Source organism: Pleurodeles waltl, chromosome 3_1, assembly GCF_031143425.1.
Source record: "Pleurodeles waltl isolate 20211129_DDA chromosome 3_1, aPleWal1.hap1.20221129, whole genome shotgun sequence".
Taxonomy (NCBI): domain Eukaryota; kingdom Metazoa; phylum Chordata; class Amphibia; order Caudata; family Salamandridae; genus Pleurodeles; species Pleurodeles waltl.
The window spans coordinates 1,222,057,252-1,222,074,152 of NC_090440.1; the positions used below are offsets into that span (position 1 = coordinate 1,222,057,252).

The 16,901-nt window shown below is 45.7% G+C and overlaps 1 protein-coding gene across 5 annotated transcripts in view; it reads right to left on the minus strand.

The window, feature by feature from the left end:
• Positions 1 to 7,017: 7,017 nt before the first annotated feature.
• The window catches only part of LOC138285067 (zinc finger protein 418-like), a 389,919-nt gene continuing 380,035 nt past the window's right edge, over positions 7,018 to 16,901 (minus strand). Inside the window, exon 7 of one of the 5 annotated variants that reach the window (XM_069224552.1) lies at positions 7,018 to 13,423. In XM_069224552.1, coding sequence (XP_069080653.1) covers positions 12,747 to 13,423 — 677 coding nt within the window. In that variant the 3' untranslated portion in view covers positions 7,018 to 12,746. The remainder of the gene's footprint in view (positions 13,424 to 16,901) is intronic. The other 4 variants (XM_069224553.1, XM_069224555.1, XM_069224554.1 and 1 more) reach the window with 4 other exon arrangements.

Genomic DNA, 16,901 nt, shown 5'->3' on the forward strand with positions numbered 1-16,901 from the left:
TCTTCTGTCTTCTGTTCTTCTGTCTTCTGTTCTCCTGTCTTCTGTTCTCCTGTCTTCGGCTCTTCTACCTCCTCCGTCTTCTTCCCCCGAGCCTGCCCTCCTGCTCCTTCCTCATCCCCCTCCCTCACTCGCCTCCCCCTCTCTCACCCCTAGCTAACCCGTTCGCTATCTACCTCCCTCACTCCTCCTATCTTCCTATCTCTCTAGCTCCCTATCTCACTATCTAACTCCCCCACTCTCCACCTCCTCCTACCTACCTATCTGTCTATCTATTTCCCTATCTATCGACTTCTCTATCTATTTTCTCTATCTATTTCTCTATCTCTCCCCCCCTCCCGCCACCCCCTCTACTACCTATCTCCCTATCCTCTCACTCTACCTCTCTCCCTCACCCACCTCTACAACCCCCCCTCCCCTATCTTCACAACCCTACTCCTATCTCTCTCCCTAATCTCCAAACCTCCTAACACTCACCCTCCTCCACCCTAAACCCCCTCCCCCAGCTCCTCTCACTCTACCTGTCCCCCCCCCTCCCTCGCGCTTTCCCGCCGCGACCTCCTGCACGCCCCCGCCCCCCAGCTCCCATTCGCCCCCAGCTGACCACTCCCCCCCCCCTCCTACCTCTTATGGCGGCCGCTGCGCGACTGCGCAGCGGGCACGCCGGAGGCGCGCCAGAGGCAAGCCCGTCTGCGCCCGTCCGCGCCTGGCCCGCGCCCAGCGCCACGACCCCTGGTCCCCAGCTCCCCCAAGCCCCGCTGATCCGCTACGACCCCACCACCCTCCACGCCCTCAACCCAGGGCGCTCCAAAACCTGCTTCCTAGCTCACCCCAAACGCACCCATGGACCCTTCGCCTGCAACTCCTGCAAACGCATCTTCCACCACGCAACTACCACGACCACAAGCCCACGCGCCATCAACCACCTCAAGTGCATCCTGATCAACGCTCGTTCCGTCCACAAGCACGCCGTTGAACTTTGGGACCTCCTGGACTCCACAGCCCCGGACGTCGCCTTCATCACGGAGACATGGATGAACGCCTCCTCTGCTCCAAACATCGCTACCCGCCATCCCCGAAGGCTACAAGATCTCCAGAAAAGACCGCACCAACCAAGTAGGAGGAGGTGTCGCCATCATCTTCAAAGACTCCATCAGCGTCACCACCTCCACCGAAGACCCCCCCCTCGCCGCTGAACACCTGCATTTTCAGATTCGCACCGACCCAAGGACCACCCTCAGAGGATCCCTCGTCTACCGTCCTCCCGGACCTCGCGCCTCTTTCAGCGACGCCATCGCCGACTTCATCTCCCCGCACGCCCTCGCCTCACCGGACTACATCCTCCTAGGCGACCTCAACTTCCATCTGGAACAAAACAACGACCCCAACACCACCACCCTGCTCGACAACCTCGCCAACCTCGGCCTCAAACAACTGGTGAACACCGCCACCCACATCGCCGGACACACGCTCGACCCTATCTTCTCCGCCAGCAAACACGTCTTCTTCAGCCACACCTCTGCCCTACACTGGACCGACCACAGCTGCGTCCACTTCACATTCCGACGCGAGACCTCCCACCTCCGCACTCAACCCATCCCTCATCGACAGTGGAACAAGATCCCTGAAGAGCAACTCTTCTCCGCTCTCGCCGCCAACCAACCCACCCTCACCACCGACCCCAACGACGCAGCTCTCAACCTCACAAACTGGATCTCCAACTGCGCTGACAACCTTGCTCCCCTCAAACGCACGCATCGACAGACCAACACCAAAAAACCTCTCTGGTTCTCTGACACCCTCAAAGAATCAAAGAAAACTTGTCGTGCCCTTGAGAAGGCCTGGCGCAAGGACCACACCGCTGACAACATGACCGCCCTCAAGAACGCTACACGCGAACACCACCACCTGATCCGCACTGCCAAAAGGAACTTTTTCACCGACAGACTAGACAAAAACAGCCACAACAGCAGAGAACTCTTCAGCATCGTCAAAGAGTTCTCCAACCCCAGCGCCAGCGCCAACGCCGTCACGCCCTCACAGGATTTGTGCGAATCCCTCGCCACTTTCTTCCATCGCAAGATCAGCGACCTCCACGACAGCTTCGGACACCAGACCCAACCATACACCACTGAACCCGCTTCCCCGGACATCACCCTCAACAACTGGACCCACATCAACACGGAAGAAACCAAATCCATCATGAACTCTATCCACTCCGGCGCCCCTTCGGACCCCTGCCCGCACTTCATCTTTAACAAAGCCGACTACATCATCGCCCCGCACCTCCAGACCGTCATCAACTCTTCTTTTTCTTCTGCTACCTTCCCCGAATGCTGGAAGCACGCTGAAGTCAACGCCCTACTAAAGAAACCTACGGCTGACCCAAGCGACCTGAAAAACTTCCGCCCCATCTCTCTTCTATCTTTCCCAGCCAAGGTAATAGAAAAGACCGTCAACAAACAGCTGACCACCTTCCTGGAAGACAACAACCTGCTCGACCCCTCACAAACCGGATTCCGAACCAACCACAGCACGGAAACCGCCCTCATCTCAGTCACAGACGACATCAGAACCCTGATGGACAATGGTGAAACAGTCGCCCTCATTCTCCTCGACCTCTCGGCTGCCTTTGACACCGTCTGTCACCGCACCCTAATCACCCGCCTACGCTCCACCGGGATCCAAGGCCAGGCCCTGGACTGGATCGCCTCCTTCCTCGCTAACCGCTCCCAAAGAGTTTACCTCCCTCCGTTTCGCTCAGAACCCACCAAGATCATCTGCGGCGTACCTCAAGGCTCATCGCTCAGCCCGACACTCTTCAATGTCTACATGAGCCCCCTCGCCGACATCGTACGCAAGCACGACATCATCATCACCTCCTACGCCGACGACACCCAACTTGTACTCTCCCTCACCAAGGACCCCGCCAGCGCCAAGACCAACCTACAAGAGGGTATGAAGGACGTCGCAGATTGGATGAGGCTCAGCCGCCTAAAGCTGAACTCTGAAAAAACGGAAGTCCTCATCCTCGGCAACACCCCGTCCGCCTGGGACGACTCCTGGTGGCCCACGGCCCTCGGCACCGCACCGACCCCCGCAGACCACGCCCGCAACCTCGGCTTCATCTTAGACCCTCTTCTCACCATGACCAAGCAAGTCAACGCCGTGTCCTCCGCCTGCTTCCTCACTCTCCGCATGCTCCGTAAGATCTTCCGCTGGATCCCCGCCGACACCAGAAAAACCGTGACCCACGCCCTCGTCACGAGCCGCCTGGACTACGGCAACACCCTCTACGCCGGGACCACAGCCAAACTCCAAAACCGCCTGCAACGCATCCAAAACGCCTCGGCCCGCCTCATCCTCGACGTACCCCGCAACAGCCACATCTCCGCCCACCTGAGACACCTGCATTGGCTCCCAGTCAGCAAAAGGATCACCTTCCGTCTTCTCACCCACGCACACAAAGCCCTCCACAACAAGGGACCGGAATACCTCAACAGACGCCTCAGCTTCTACGTCCCCACCCGCCCCCTCCGCTCCGCTGGCCTCGCACTTGCTGCCGTCCCTCGCACCCGCCGCTCCACGGCGGGTGGGAGATCTTTCTCCTTCCTGGCGGCCAAGACCTGGAACTCCCTCCCCACCAGCCTCAGGACCACCCAGGACCACTCCGCTTTCCGGAGACTCCTAAAGACTTGGCTGTTCGAGCAGCGATAACCCCCCCTTTCCCCCCTAGCGCCTTGAGACCCGCACGGGTGAGTAGCGCGCTTTATAAATGTTAATGATTTGATTTGATTTGATTTTTGGGCCCTAATGTACAAAGTTTTTTTCTGTGTGCAGACGGCCTGATTCGCAGAATTAGGCTGCCTGGGCACGGAAAAAAAGCATTTGGATATGCACAAATGCTATTTTGCGATTCAGTAATCTATTTACAAAATCGCAAAATATGTTTGCTACTTGCAATTAGGATGGTGCATTCCAAGGGCTTCCCTTCCTAATTGTGAGTTGCAGTGGTTTGTATGATTGTTTTGTGACCATGAATGCAGTCGCAAAACAATTGCAGTTAACATCAATTTCAAACTAGTGTTAACCCATTTGCCCTTCCCCTTTGAGAATGGGGCGGCAAACATTTTTTCAGAGCAGTCAGCGGGCCCACTGACCACTGCCTGCTCTGAAAAAATGAAATTGAAACGTTTCATTTTTTGCTTTCCAAATGCATCTCATTTTCCTTTAAGAAAAATGGGATGCGTTAAAAAAAAGAAAAAAGATTGCTTTATTTAAAAGCAATCACAGAGATGGTGGTCTGCTGACCCCAGCAGCCTACCATCCTTGTGATCTTTGCGATTACCAGTGGGTCGCACATTGGGTCTCAAAACTCCCTCTAAAGGGACATAAATGCATCCGCATCTAACTATCCACACATACTCTACAATGCGGTAAACAAAGTGGTCCCACAGAAGAAGATGAAAATAACTAGAGCTCGAACCACAGCCCCATGGTTTTCTTCAAAGCTCAGAGAAATTAAAAAGAAATTCAGAAGACAGGAAAAATCATGGAGAGGAAAGATGCAAATATAAATTGCTGATTCAGGAGTATAAAAAACTGATCATATCTGAAAAAACAGCATATTTTACTGATAAAATTAAATTGGCTGCAAACTCACCAAGAGAACTTTTTCAAACAGTCCAGAAGCTGTCCGCCGTGCCTGCAGCCCCGATTACTCCCCCTTCTCAACACCGATGTGAAAGTTTAACCTCTTTTTTTAAAAACAAAGTAGAAACTGTTTACAGAGACCTTAACAACTTTATTAGTTCTGACACCCTCTCCACACACCGTAGCTGCTTTGGAGCTGGACGCACGCCACCCCACTCTTTACTCCTATTTCTCCAGACTGAGTGGCCGAGCTTTTATGACTCACAAAATCTGCATCTCCATCAGACCCATGTCCATTAAAGGTTCTTCATGAATTAGAGAACACCATTGCCCATCCCACAGCCTTGCTATTTAACAGCATTATGGCAACTGGTACCTTTCCATAGGACTGGAAAAGGGCGTCAATTCTCCCGCTACTTAACAAAACTACCTTGGACCCCCTAGAAGATAAAAACTCACCAATCTCTCAAGTTCCATTGATGGCCAAGGTTCTAGAAAGCCTCTCTTACAGAGTATCTTGGACCATGCACAATTTGGCTTTCGTAAAGCAAAGAGCATGGAAAGTGCTCTGATAACAGTGACTGAGGAAGTGAGGGATATTCTGGAGAAAGGTGGGAAGGCGGCAGTGATCCTACTGGATCTATCTGCTGTCTTTCACATGGTAAGCCACTTAGGGGCATATTTATACTCTGCGCTGAAATAGCATCATTTTTTTTTTACGCTATTTCAGCGCAAACTTAACTCCATATTTATATTTTGACATTAGACCCGTCTAGCGTCAAAATATTGGAATTAAAGTCATTTTTTGCCTGCGGAAAACTACATTGCGTCAATGAGATGCAAGGTAGGCGTTCCCGGGCAAAAAATTACTCTAAGGCCGTTGCACCTTATTTATCCTCCCATGCAAAAATTGTGCATGGGTGGGAGGCGGGCCTAAATAATGGCTTTAAGCCATCATCTAACGCCTGGGTCAGGGAAGGCGTTAGGGGACTTGTGGGCTCATTTCCATGGTGGAACACCATGGAATGAGTCCACAGGGGCCCTCCCCAGGCCTCAGGGACACACCCACCCACACCTGAGGGACAGCGGAGGATGGGGAACTACTGCTGTTTTTCTGGCCAGGCAGTTTGGGTTGGACTTTTTATTAGAGCAGGGTCAAGTTTGATTTGCATACAGCTGGGTCCAAACTGAGGTGGCACAGTGTGCAAAATAATGATGGACTGGGATCCGGTCCCAAGTAATTACCAGTGGCCGAGATTAATTTAAGCATTCTATCCATCACATTTTGTATACTTTATTTCTTTACTATGAGCCACTAAATGAACTGTCTGAGCCACCAATAATTGCAATGGTGTGCTTACAAGCAGTTGACCTGAATGAGAATGATTCTGATGCAGATTTTGAAATAAGAGACATAAGAAAACATTCTACAGGATATTCACATTGCTGATGTCTTACTGTTTGCTATTGATTTAGTGACAGATACCTTTCTCCACATTGGTTCTATATCTGAATTGCTGCTGCAATGTTTTCATTTTTAATGTAAATCATGACGCTGATTACAGTCTTGGTACTTTCCTGATAAAACTGTTCAGTCTACAGTGGCTCTGGAATTACAACCACAATCGTTTTCTCACAAAGCATGTCAGGATCATCAAGCTGTGGACATCACTGCATATCACATGCTAGATGGTATTGTTTGGAAAAATGGTTCCCTATCAGATTATGGGTACAACAGAGATGATTCAGATACCCTATGTGTTGAAAGTGTCTTATGACAATGACGTGACTCCTGTTTTTTTCAGATTATTGGGATATAAACACTGTTAAACCCAGTTGTTTGATCTGTCTCGTAATATTAAACTAGATAATGTAGATCCCTGTTTAAATGCTGAACGTCACCAAGAAGTGGTTTGTTTCCTTCATTATGGTCATCACTATATACACAGAATTAGTAGTCTCCGTCCATACAAAGTCCCAAGAGTTTTCAGAAAACAAATCCTGTATTTAAGTAGGGGTGACAGATCAGACCCACATGCTTCTTATTATTCCTCAAAACTTACCTATAGAAATTAAGGGCCTCATTCTAACCTTGGGGGGCGGCGGTTGCCGCCCGCCTGGCGGGAACTGCCAGATGGCCGCTCCGTGGACGAAAGACCGCTGGGGCCATTCTGACTTCCCTGCTGGGCCGGCGGGCGCTAGCCAAAATAGCGCCCGCCGGCCCAGCGGGAAAGCGGCCTGCAACACTGAAGCCGGCTCCGAATGGAGCCGGCGGTGTTGCAGGTGTGCGACGGGTGCAGTAGCACCCGTCGCGCTTTTCACTGTCTGCTAGGCAGACAGTGAAAAGCTTAATGGGGCCCTGTTAGGGGGCCCAGGACACCCGTTCCCGCCATCCTGTTCCTGGCGGTGAAAACCGCCAGAAACAGGCTGGCGGGAAGGGGGTCGGAATCCCCATGGCGGCACTGCTTGCAGCGCCGCCATGGAGGATTGGGCCAACAGGGGTTAATCCGGCGGGAAACCGCCGGAACTGGTTTTCTGACCGCAGCTTTACCGCCGCGGTCAGAATGGCCCAGGAAGCACCGCCAGCCTTTTGGCGGTGCTTTCCGTGGTCCGATGCCCTGGCGGTTTTTACCGCCAGGGTCGGAATGAGGCCCTAAGTTCTTAAAAAAAACAATTAGGCAGATGACCCACTTGGGTGCGCTTCTACTAATGATTTAAAAACACTATCTATTCCAAAAGTTAATCTGACACAGTATTCCGATTGGCAATGGATGGAAAATATTACTAATGTGGAGTTGAACATCATGATACAGAATGTGACCTGTAATCGGACTGTATCTGATTCAAATAGAATGGCCTTTGGTCTACAGATACTAATGTGTGTAGGAGCAGATTATTTTCCAAAGGTCCTGGTTGTTTAGCACAGACACCCAATGCCAGGTATAGCAAATACACTACCGCAGTAGTAACCACGTAAAATGTGGGTAAATTATACCCACATTATACTTGGCTAGAACATTCCAGCTTAAGTTCTGTGAAAGAGCACTTGTCCAAAATGGGTGAAGACATGGATTTTAATGATTTCGTATTGGGGTTGCATCCAGTGAGAAGTAAATTATTTGTGTCAACATTATTATTTGCCTTTATTAAAGAAGAACAGGCATATTCAGAAAGGGATCCTGCAGAAAGAATTAGACAATAAGACAGAGAACTAATGCAAGCAATCGTTAATGTTATTAATAATGGCGTCTTAACACTACACTATCACCACTATACTTTACTCTGACCTGCATTTTTTACAAGAAGATTTAAATCTTTTGCAACATGGACAAGCTCAGATACGAGTCATAACACAATTGGGTTTTACGAACTCTGAAACCAAGCAAAGTGTTATAGCAGCTCACAAATGAGATTGCCATTCTTAAGCCTTACAATCTGATTTCAAAACAATAACAATGGCTAAAAAAGAGAAGCCACATATACCCTTCATGTATTGAGGAGGCAAAAAGCATATAGTTTTCTGTGGCAGACCGTCCACATATTATGTGGCTCCTACATTGTTACCAATTCCTGCTTTTCATTTTTATGATTGTCAAAAGCACAGATACTCAAGTTGGTAAGAAAGAATACACAATGACTTTCTCTTCAATGCCTGAGGATTTCCTTTTGAATTCACCACTACACTAAAGACAAACTAGCATTCATAACCTCAATTCCTCTGCAATTCCATCACGCTGCACAGAGTTTGTAACCCTTGATGCCAGGATCGATTTGTTGGTTGCTTGCAACAATTGCCTCATTCATACCCTCATATCACACACCTCTAAGCAATGGGTCCTACCTTATATGGCCAAATGATAACTTTAAGGGAATATCAGCTCAGTTTAGGTCATTGTTAACTATACACAGTAAGGGCAGTGTTGTGTTATCACTCTGTTGCCTCCTCCATGGAGGTTGCCTGACAGTGTTGCATGGCCAAAAACAGACATGATGAATATGCACTTTAATCAATTGAACACGCTTGTTGTGATATTAATGCAAAAATAAGTGCCTTATAATTTGACAGCAAATACTGTTGCCTTACCAACGCCCACCTCTGTCCCTGAGATTCATACTCCAGCAGACAAAATTTCCAATGTATTTTTGAAAGCCATCTTCCAATCTTCAAACACAACACACATAGGTATTGGATCTGGTTTGTACACTAGCATTGAGACAATTTTTTGCACTATTCCTTCATTCGTCAATTCATTGTTCTCCAGTTTATTTGGTAGATTTTCAACAGCACTTCTGATGGTTGTGCAACTCACATTTTTTTTTTAGTAAAGATATATAGTTGTAAACATCAACAATGATTAGTCTACAAAAAAGTAGTGCCCAGAATATGACATTCTGCTTTTGTGATAATTTGTTGTCAGTAATCAGTGAATTTTGGGATTTGTCATTTTGCAAGATGTGAGCTTCTCAAGTGAGACCAGCATTTTAGTGCATGAACTGTTTTGAAACTATCTGCTTTAATGTTCCCTTGGAATTGTCACCCACTGCATATTTTAACAGGAGGGGAATCATTCGCCAATAATAAAGCACTAAGCATATTGCACTGAATTGTGACTGCCCATCTTGAAGTATGCAGCATATGATGGGTCATCAATACCAAAAGCAGCCAATCCAACACCTATTTCAACACCTGATCTGTCACCACCTCTGGCAAATCAGACAACAGAGCCTTTATTGAACCTTATCATGTGTGTACCTCATCTTCTGTTTTAACAGCAACTCAAATTCAGCTGTTGCTTTTCTGCAAGATACATAAATAGTTAATAAGTCTTCTATGCCTTCAACGTCCACATTTTATCTGCTTCACAGTTCGCAAAGGGCTGGTCTTGCTTTTTTGGAAATTACATGAAGATTTTTTTTTTTTTTTTAAACTGGACTTTTGCTACAACTTTGATATTTCCAATACATATTTTGTGCCCAGCCGCAAAATATTTAGAAAATTATATTATCAGTCTATTTTGGGGAGGTTGTAAATATCATGTTTTGTCTTCCCCTTTTAATAACGTGCTAACTATTCAAAAGTGAATTTGTGTGATTAAATCAACTGCACATTCCTTCGCATACAGTTCTGTTCTTGTGAATATGATAATCATACTTACATAAATATATTGTGGTGTTGAATCATTGCCTTAAATAATTTTTATATTTCATCATTACTATGAAGGGATAGATTTTTTAGGAAGTTGATACCAAAGTGTTACATTTTGTTGACGTTTGCTTGATAGAGTGAAAATAGCTGAAAGGGCATTGTGCCATTTTGTGTATGCTGAAAGTTCTCAACAAATCCCTGAATAATCTATAAAAACTAGATATAAAGAGATAAAACTTAGAGAGGATCTTTACTCTAGGTAATATAAGGACAGAGACCCTGTTGCGCTCTCACATTAACCAAAGCTGGGAGGCAGTCAGCTTTCACTAGCCATCTGGCCAGTAGCTTTATTGAATGTGCTTATCATGAGCACACACAGTTGCCTTTGTGAGCTGAAAATAGAACTTATTGTTCTGAAGTCAGCTACCGGAGTGTGAAACATCTCTGACCCTCAAAATAGGCATTAATTAATAATGTGCCTTTAATGTGCTACACCTAGCGTAGTGCTTATAAATAGTAAAATAGGGTGTTAGTGCTACAGAATACAAAGCAATAATAATGCTGGAGTCCATTTTCTTGGTCATGTTATTCATAATTTTGCAGGCTCCCTTATAGCCTTAGAACCCGCCCTAGCGGGCTCTACCGGCTATTAAAGGCCCGCTCCTGCGTTAATTGCCCGAGCCGAAGGCGAGGGCATTTAACAAGTGTTACCACAACTAATATAAACATTATTAGAACATTCTGTCACTCAGGGCAGAATGTTCTATTAAATAAAACAAATTGCTCACAGAGCCCGAGGGGATTAAAATCCCCTTGTGCTCTGTGAGGCAAAGCAAACATTGGAATGTTGGCGCTATGGGCTTTTACCGGCCAGTAAAAGCCCACAGCACTCCATCGTTTTCACTATGCTATTGTTTTGAATGGAGCTGCCAACGTTCGAATGTTCTAATAATGTTTATATTAGTTGTGGTAACAATTCATATTGTGTGCGCTGGAATAGGTTTTTAGTTTTAAAATACATATTCTGAAACGTACATTCCGTTTTCTAGAGATGCTTGAGAGCGTTGTTCAATTATGAAACAGGATTTGATGTTTCACAAACTGTCCCCGTCAAGTCCCAAGAGAATGCACATTACCTGAAACACATCGTGCGCAAACATCACTCAGAGTTGTGTATGGATTGCAGTTCAAATGGATTTCAGATTTGGGTTGGCAGGGAGACTGAACCCTTCGTGCCAGGGATCCGACATCTGAAGCCTGGGATTTACGAAGTCTCTGAAGAACATAACATTGCTGCCACTTAGGAAAACATAGTTTACAGCCGCGGTGTTTTAAGGAGCTGCTGTTTCACTGAATCTGAAGTATCTTTGAGTTAATTCATGTCCAACAACTTACACTCATCATGACAGGGTAGAGTAGTAGAAAACAGATCCAGAATTTTTGATCTTCATCCCTGCTTCAGTTGAAACTGTTCTGTTAGCTTGTTCTGTTTTTATGGTGATCAGGTACATCCCTTTGTCTCTTATGAGAATCAAGTAGGTAATTGTAAGGAAACTCTTGAATGCATAATAATATTTAGTTCTTATTATCTCTTTGGAATTTTCATTTTAATATTTAATGTTGCACAAGATACAACTGTTTTAAACCACGATTTAGTTCGACATGTCAAATGTTGCTATGGTTACGTGTGTGAGCAAAGAAAGACTAGACAATACAAAATTCATGAAAAATAAACATTTCAATCAAAAAGTTAATGCCTCGTCAGCATTTAGTTGCTCATTGTCTCGGAGGCCACAAAAAATGGGGCTGCATAATCTACAAAAACCTGCACCAAGAATTATATCTGACACTAATACAAATTCTTATTCAACACCCCTCTCTCAAAAAAGAGTACCCTGGCTAGGCCTTGAATTGGCAATGCACCAACAATATGGAATGTCCTCCCTGTTCATTTCAGAAACGTCACCTCTGTCCCTGGCTTTAGAAATCACAAAGAAGTGTACTTGTTGAAATACACCTTCACCAATAAGCCTGAAGATGCTGCTTGCGTTTATCGTTCATTCCCATGGTTCACCTTACTTCCAGCTGTGAACGGAGCTCTGCATTAGAGTACTCCCCTCACACAACCCACTAGCAACCTCTGCCTTCCATTCCATTCACTGTACTCTTCGACTCTGTACCACTCTGTCCCCTTCCCCAACCACTATATCTGTTACAAAATGTATTTGCAATCTAAGGAATCTCAAAGCAAATGGTAAACTTTGGACATCACTCACTAATGACCCGACCACCGTCATCCTTCATCTCCTCCGATTAGTTTAATGTACTGCATCTTGATGCCAATATTTTTATTTCTGTGCAGTACAGCAAACTGAGGTCTAGTCTGCACGTTCCAGAGCAAGTTTAAATAAAATAAAAATAAAAGCAAACCGTCGTGTAACCTTTCATTTGAAATCGCATCACGCAATATCTTATAAAAGTGTTGTACAGCACTCCTACACAACTTGTGATTTCCTGTTTCAGCCACAAACAATCTAGGAATGTCTTACTCTCTGCATGATGGTGCTTGTCTGCCTGCATCCCAAGCCGGCCTCTGATAGAGAGGAAAGCATGGCCGAGGAGGTGTTCGTCTCTTGGTGTGACACAGTCCAGTACTTGTGGGGTGGGTCATTAAGGCCCACAACAGACTATAATATGGTTTAACGCTATAGAAATGTAATTGGATAAATGTTTAGAAACTTTGAACTGTTCTTTCAGGTGGGGCTTAGCAGAGCTAAATTACACTTAAGGCACCCAAAAGCAACAAGGGAAATGTTTTGCACTGGCCGCTCTTTAGTGATTTCAAGTTACAGACATGTACAACGCACTCCAATCAAACTGGTGAGTAGATTCAGTACTGGCTAGAAAAGAACAGTTGAAGTATTTTCCTCGAGCGGCTTTTGTTTGGGCTTTATATCTGTGATGAGAATCGGTTTTGATTATGTGTTCGCAGGTGTTTACTAAGATGCCCCTTCTGACTGAAGCTTTTCTCACATTCCGTACACTGGTAAGGCCTCTCGCCCAGGTGTATTCTTAGGTGTCTATTGAGAACTCCCTTCTGACTGAAGCTTTTTTTACATGTACCACAACAATAAGGTCTTTCTCCTGTGTGTGTTCTCTTATGTATGACTAGGGTACCTGCTGTGCTGAAGCTTTTCTTACATTCAGCACACTGGTATGGTCTTGCCGCCACATGCCCTATCTTTGGTTTAGTCAAATTATCCTTTTTACCGTAACTTCTCTCCCTTTCGAAGCACGAGCGTGACGCAGAGAGCTGCTGAAGGCTCGGCTGACACGACAGAAGAGGTGAAGGATTCTGTGCAGTCGTCCAGTCTTTACATGTTTCTGATCTCGCAATCGTTATACTTTCTGGATATAAATTGAAAACACTTTCGCTGGGACACGTTTTAGAATATTCTTGTTCCTGAGCAGTTAGTGATAATAGATTGTTAGTATGGTGCGTTTCCTTCATAGAGCCACAAAACACCTTGACGTTGCCCTTTCCTAATGGCGTTTTGCATGATGGTGTTTTTCCAGCGCTTTTTCCAGACTTCTCCGGTTTCCTTCTTTTGTTCACGGATCCGCCACCTGCCAAATTAACATATGTGTCAAACTACAACTGATCGAAACACAAGAAACAGGTTAAACACATGTTCTCAGAGTTAAATAATTGTAATAAATATATATTTGGAAAGATTTTGCAAATGTTTAAAAGCAGTGTAGTTATGATGCTGCCTGAGCCGAAGTAGGGCCTTATTCTAATGGAAAAGGGAGCCAAACATGAGTTTGCACTCGAATTAAAACTACGACTCGGGAAGGAAACAATACGCTTATTCCCTACAAATATTTCACCAGGTAAATAGGTGTAATTTTCACAGAGAATACACCACAGTTCAGAATTTTGCACCTCGGAAGGGGGCGGGGAGGGGGAGGGGCATTCAGAATGATGCCATTTTACCCCATTCCGAGGTTGGTAACTCTGAATGCATATAAAAACAAAACACCTAGTAAATAATGGGTACTGGTATTTACTTGGTGCATTACTATCACCCCAAATGAAGAGTCGCATCATGTGTGTAAATAGTTCTAGCGGTGATAAGTGTCACGCACTGCTCCACATGTACAGGCAAACTCAGGCGGGTTCACTGTAGTGACAGAATGATTTCCTTTGCAGAACGGATTCTGATCTAGCTAGACACCAATTCACATTAAAACAAATACAACATATACAAAAATGTTCATAACCCGCAAAATAGCAATTTTTGCCAAATTACAAACGAGACAGTTTTGCGACCTATGTACAAAAACAATAAATAGAAATGCAGTGATTCGCTGGAAATTGTTTTTTTTGTGCATTAAAAGCCCAAGGCACACAACACACTTAACGAAATCACCGAAAATTAGGACGACGATAACAGGGACTTCATTCATCCCCACAGAGGTATGAATATATGTTATTTTAACATAGCTAAATCTGCCAATGCTAATGCAGTGCCAGTTGTCACCCTAATACCAATGGAAGCGATAAAGGTGTTTGCTTTACGCAGTTAATTTAACTGCTAGGCCCAGCTCCAACTGTCCAACAGGCCTTGTGCCACAAAGTGTCTATGCTAGTATAACTGTGGACTAACAGCAGCACTTAAGTTTTACAACCGTTTAGCTCTAAAAAGGTTATTGTTCATCCAGCACATAATGGTAAGGATAAATTGGCCTGGTTTCTTGGCTCTCTGAGATCAGTTTGTCAAACGTAATCTGTAAATTTTGTCAAACCTCAGGATAATCTGCGTATCATCAGCATAAAAATCGACTCTAAAACATTCTATGATGTTTACAAGAGGCCTGAAATAGATGTTAATAATACAGGCAAAAGTGAGGAACACTGAGGACATCCACTGTGAAATGTGTATGATTTAGAACAATAAGAAGGGAGGCATAAGAAGGAAGGCACTGCCCCTCTACTGACTCTTCTGATTCTGAGCAGGCTGCGCCGCTGGCCATGGACACATCCGAGGCCCCTTATATCGGCTCTGTACACTTCACCTGGAAATAGAGGCGCTTGTGCACCCTGAAGTGCTGCTTGAGAGGGGTGCTCGTGATGGCATATTAGGTGTCTGTCACTGGTCTTAGATTCCATTTGGGGACATTCAGCGTTGTGGGTTCTATAGAGGACTGATGCTTTCGCAAGAGTGCGTCCATGGTTGAGGTTTTTACAGGCACCCCCTTACCTTTGGCTTTAGTAACTTCAGTAAGCTTAGGGTTTCAGCTACACTCTTATTTAGGACAACAGATGCTTCTCAATGGGAAGCACAGGGTGGGAGCAGAGTTGGTGGCAACCAAGAGTCACGTTTTTTCGATGTGTTATTTTATAGGGCACATAGTTATTGATACACAGTTCTAATCCTTTGCTCTTTCGCCCATCCAATCACACGATCAAAAGCATATTACGACATGAAACGTCAATGGTCTTTGCAATGAAATTAAAACAGGTGCATTGATGTAGTACAATAAATAAGACGCATTAAGTGTCCTCCCCTTACAGGAGACTCGCTTATTAGGGACACAGTGTGGCTTCCTAGGTAGACGGGGATACACCATGGTGTACCCAGACAGGCTGTACTAGGGGCTGCAGAGGGGTTACTCTATTTTTACACAATCCTTCTCATTGGTGGTATCACAGCTCCACATTGATGACCCAGGGAAGTCTGTGATAATTACATGTACAATGGTGGACATAGTGTGGTTCATAATGAGTGTGTAAAGCCCAACCCCAGTGTTGGACGTTTTTGCTTATGCAGGGCCATCCCCAATCTTTTTGCCTCCTGCCTCCTAATTTCTTCTGACCTGTTGCTGTTGGCTTTTGAACTCTGAGCACTTTACCACTGCTAACCAGTGCTAAAGTGCATATGCTCTCTGCGTAAAATGTGTATGTAATTGGCTTATCCATGACTGGCATATTTGGTTTACTAGTAAGTTCCTAGTAAAGTGCACTAGAGGTGCCAGGGCCTGTAAATCAAATCCTACTAGTGGGCCTGCAGCACTGGTCGTGCCACCCACGAGTAGCTCTGTAATCATGTCTCAGACCTGCCACTGCAGTGTCTGTGTGTGCAGTTTTAACTGTAAATTCGGCTCGGCAAGTGCACCCACTTACCAGGCCCAAACCTTCCCTTTTCCTACATGTAAGGCACCCCTAAGGTAGGCCCTAGGTAGCCCCAAGGGCAGAGTGCAGTGCATGGTTAAGGTAGGACATACAGTATGTGCATTATATGTCCTGACAGTGAAATATTGCTAAATTCGTTTTTCACTGTTGCAAGGCCTGTCCCTCTCATAGGTTAACATTGGGGCTACCTTTAAATCGGATTAAAGTGTAGATTCCCTTTGGGAGCGGATGGACATTTGGAGTTTGGGGTCTCTGAGCTCACAATTTAAAAATACATCTTTTAGTAAATTTGAATTTAAGATTGTGTGTTTGAAAATGCCACTTTTAGAAAGTGAGCATTTTCTTGCTTATACCATTTCTGTGACTCTGCCTGTTTGTGGATTCCCTGTCTGGGTCAGTTTGACAGTTGGGCTGGTTACACCTCACACTAGACTGTGACACGAAAGGAGCTGGGCTGTAGTCTGCATTTCCTGATGAGCCATCTGTGCTAGGAGGGAGGGGAGGAGTGGTCAGGTCACTTACACCTGAAAGGGCTGTGCCTGTCCTCATACAATGCAGTCTCCGACACCCTGGTGAGTGTCTGGGGCCTGACCTGTGTAAGGCAGGATTTCACATTCAAAAGAGACTTTACTTTGAAGTAGGCCTACTTCAAAGGGGACATTGGGTATAAGAAGGGCACCCAAAACCACAGACTTTAGATCACTTCTGGACATCAAGAGGAATCTCTGCCTGGAGAAAAGCTGAAGAGCTGAGAAGTGCTGCCCTGCCTGTGACTGTGGTTTGTGGAGCTATCTTGCAGTTGCTGCTTCTGCCAGAGTAAGAGGGCAAAGACTGGACTTTGTGTGCCTTCCATCTTGTGAAGATTACTCCAAGGGCTTGATTTAGAGCTTGCCTCCTGTTGTTTGAAAT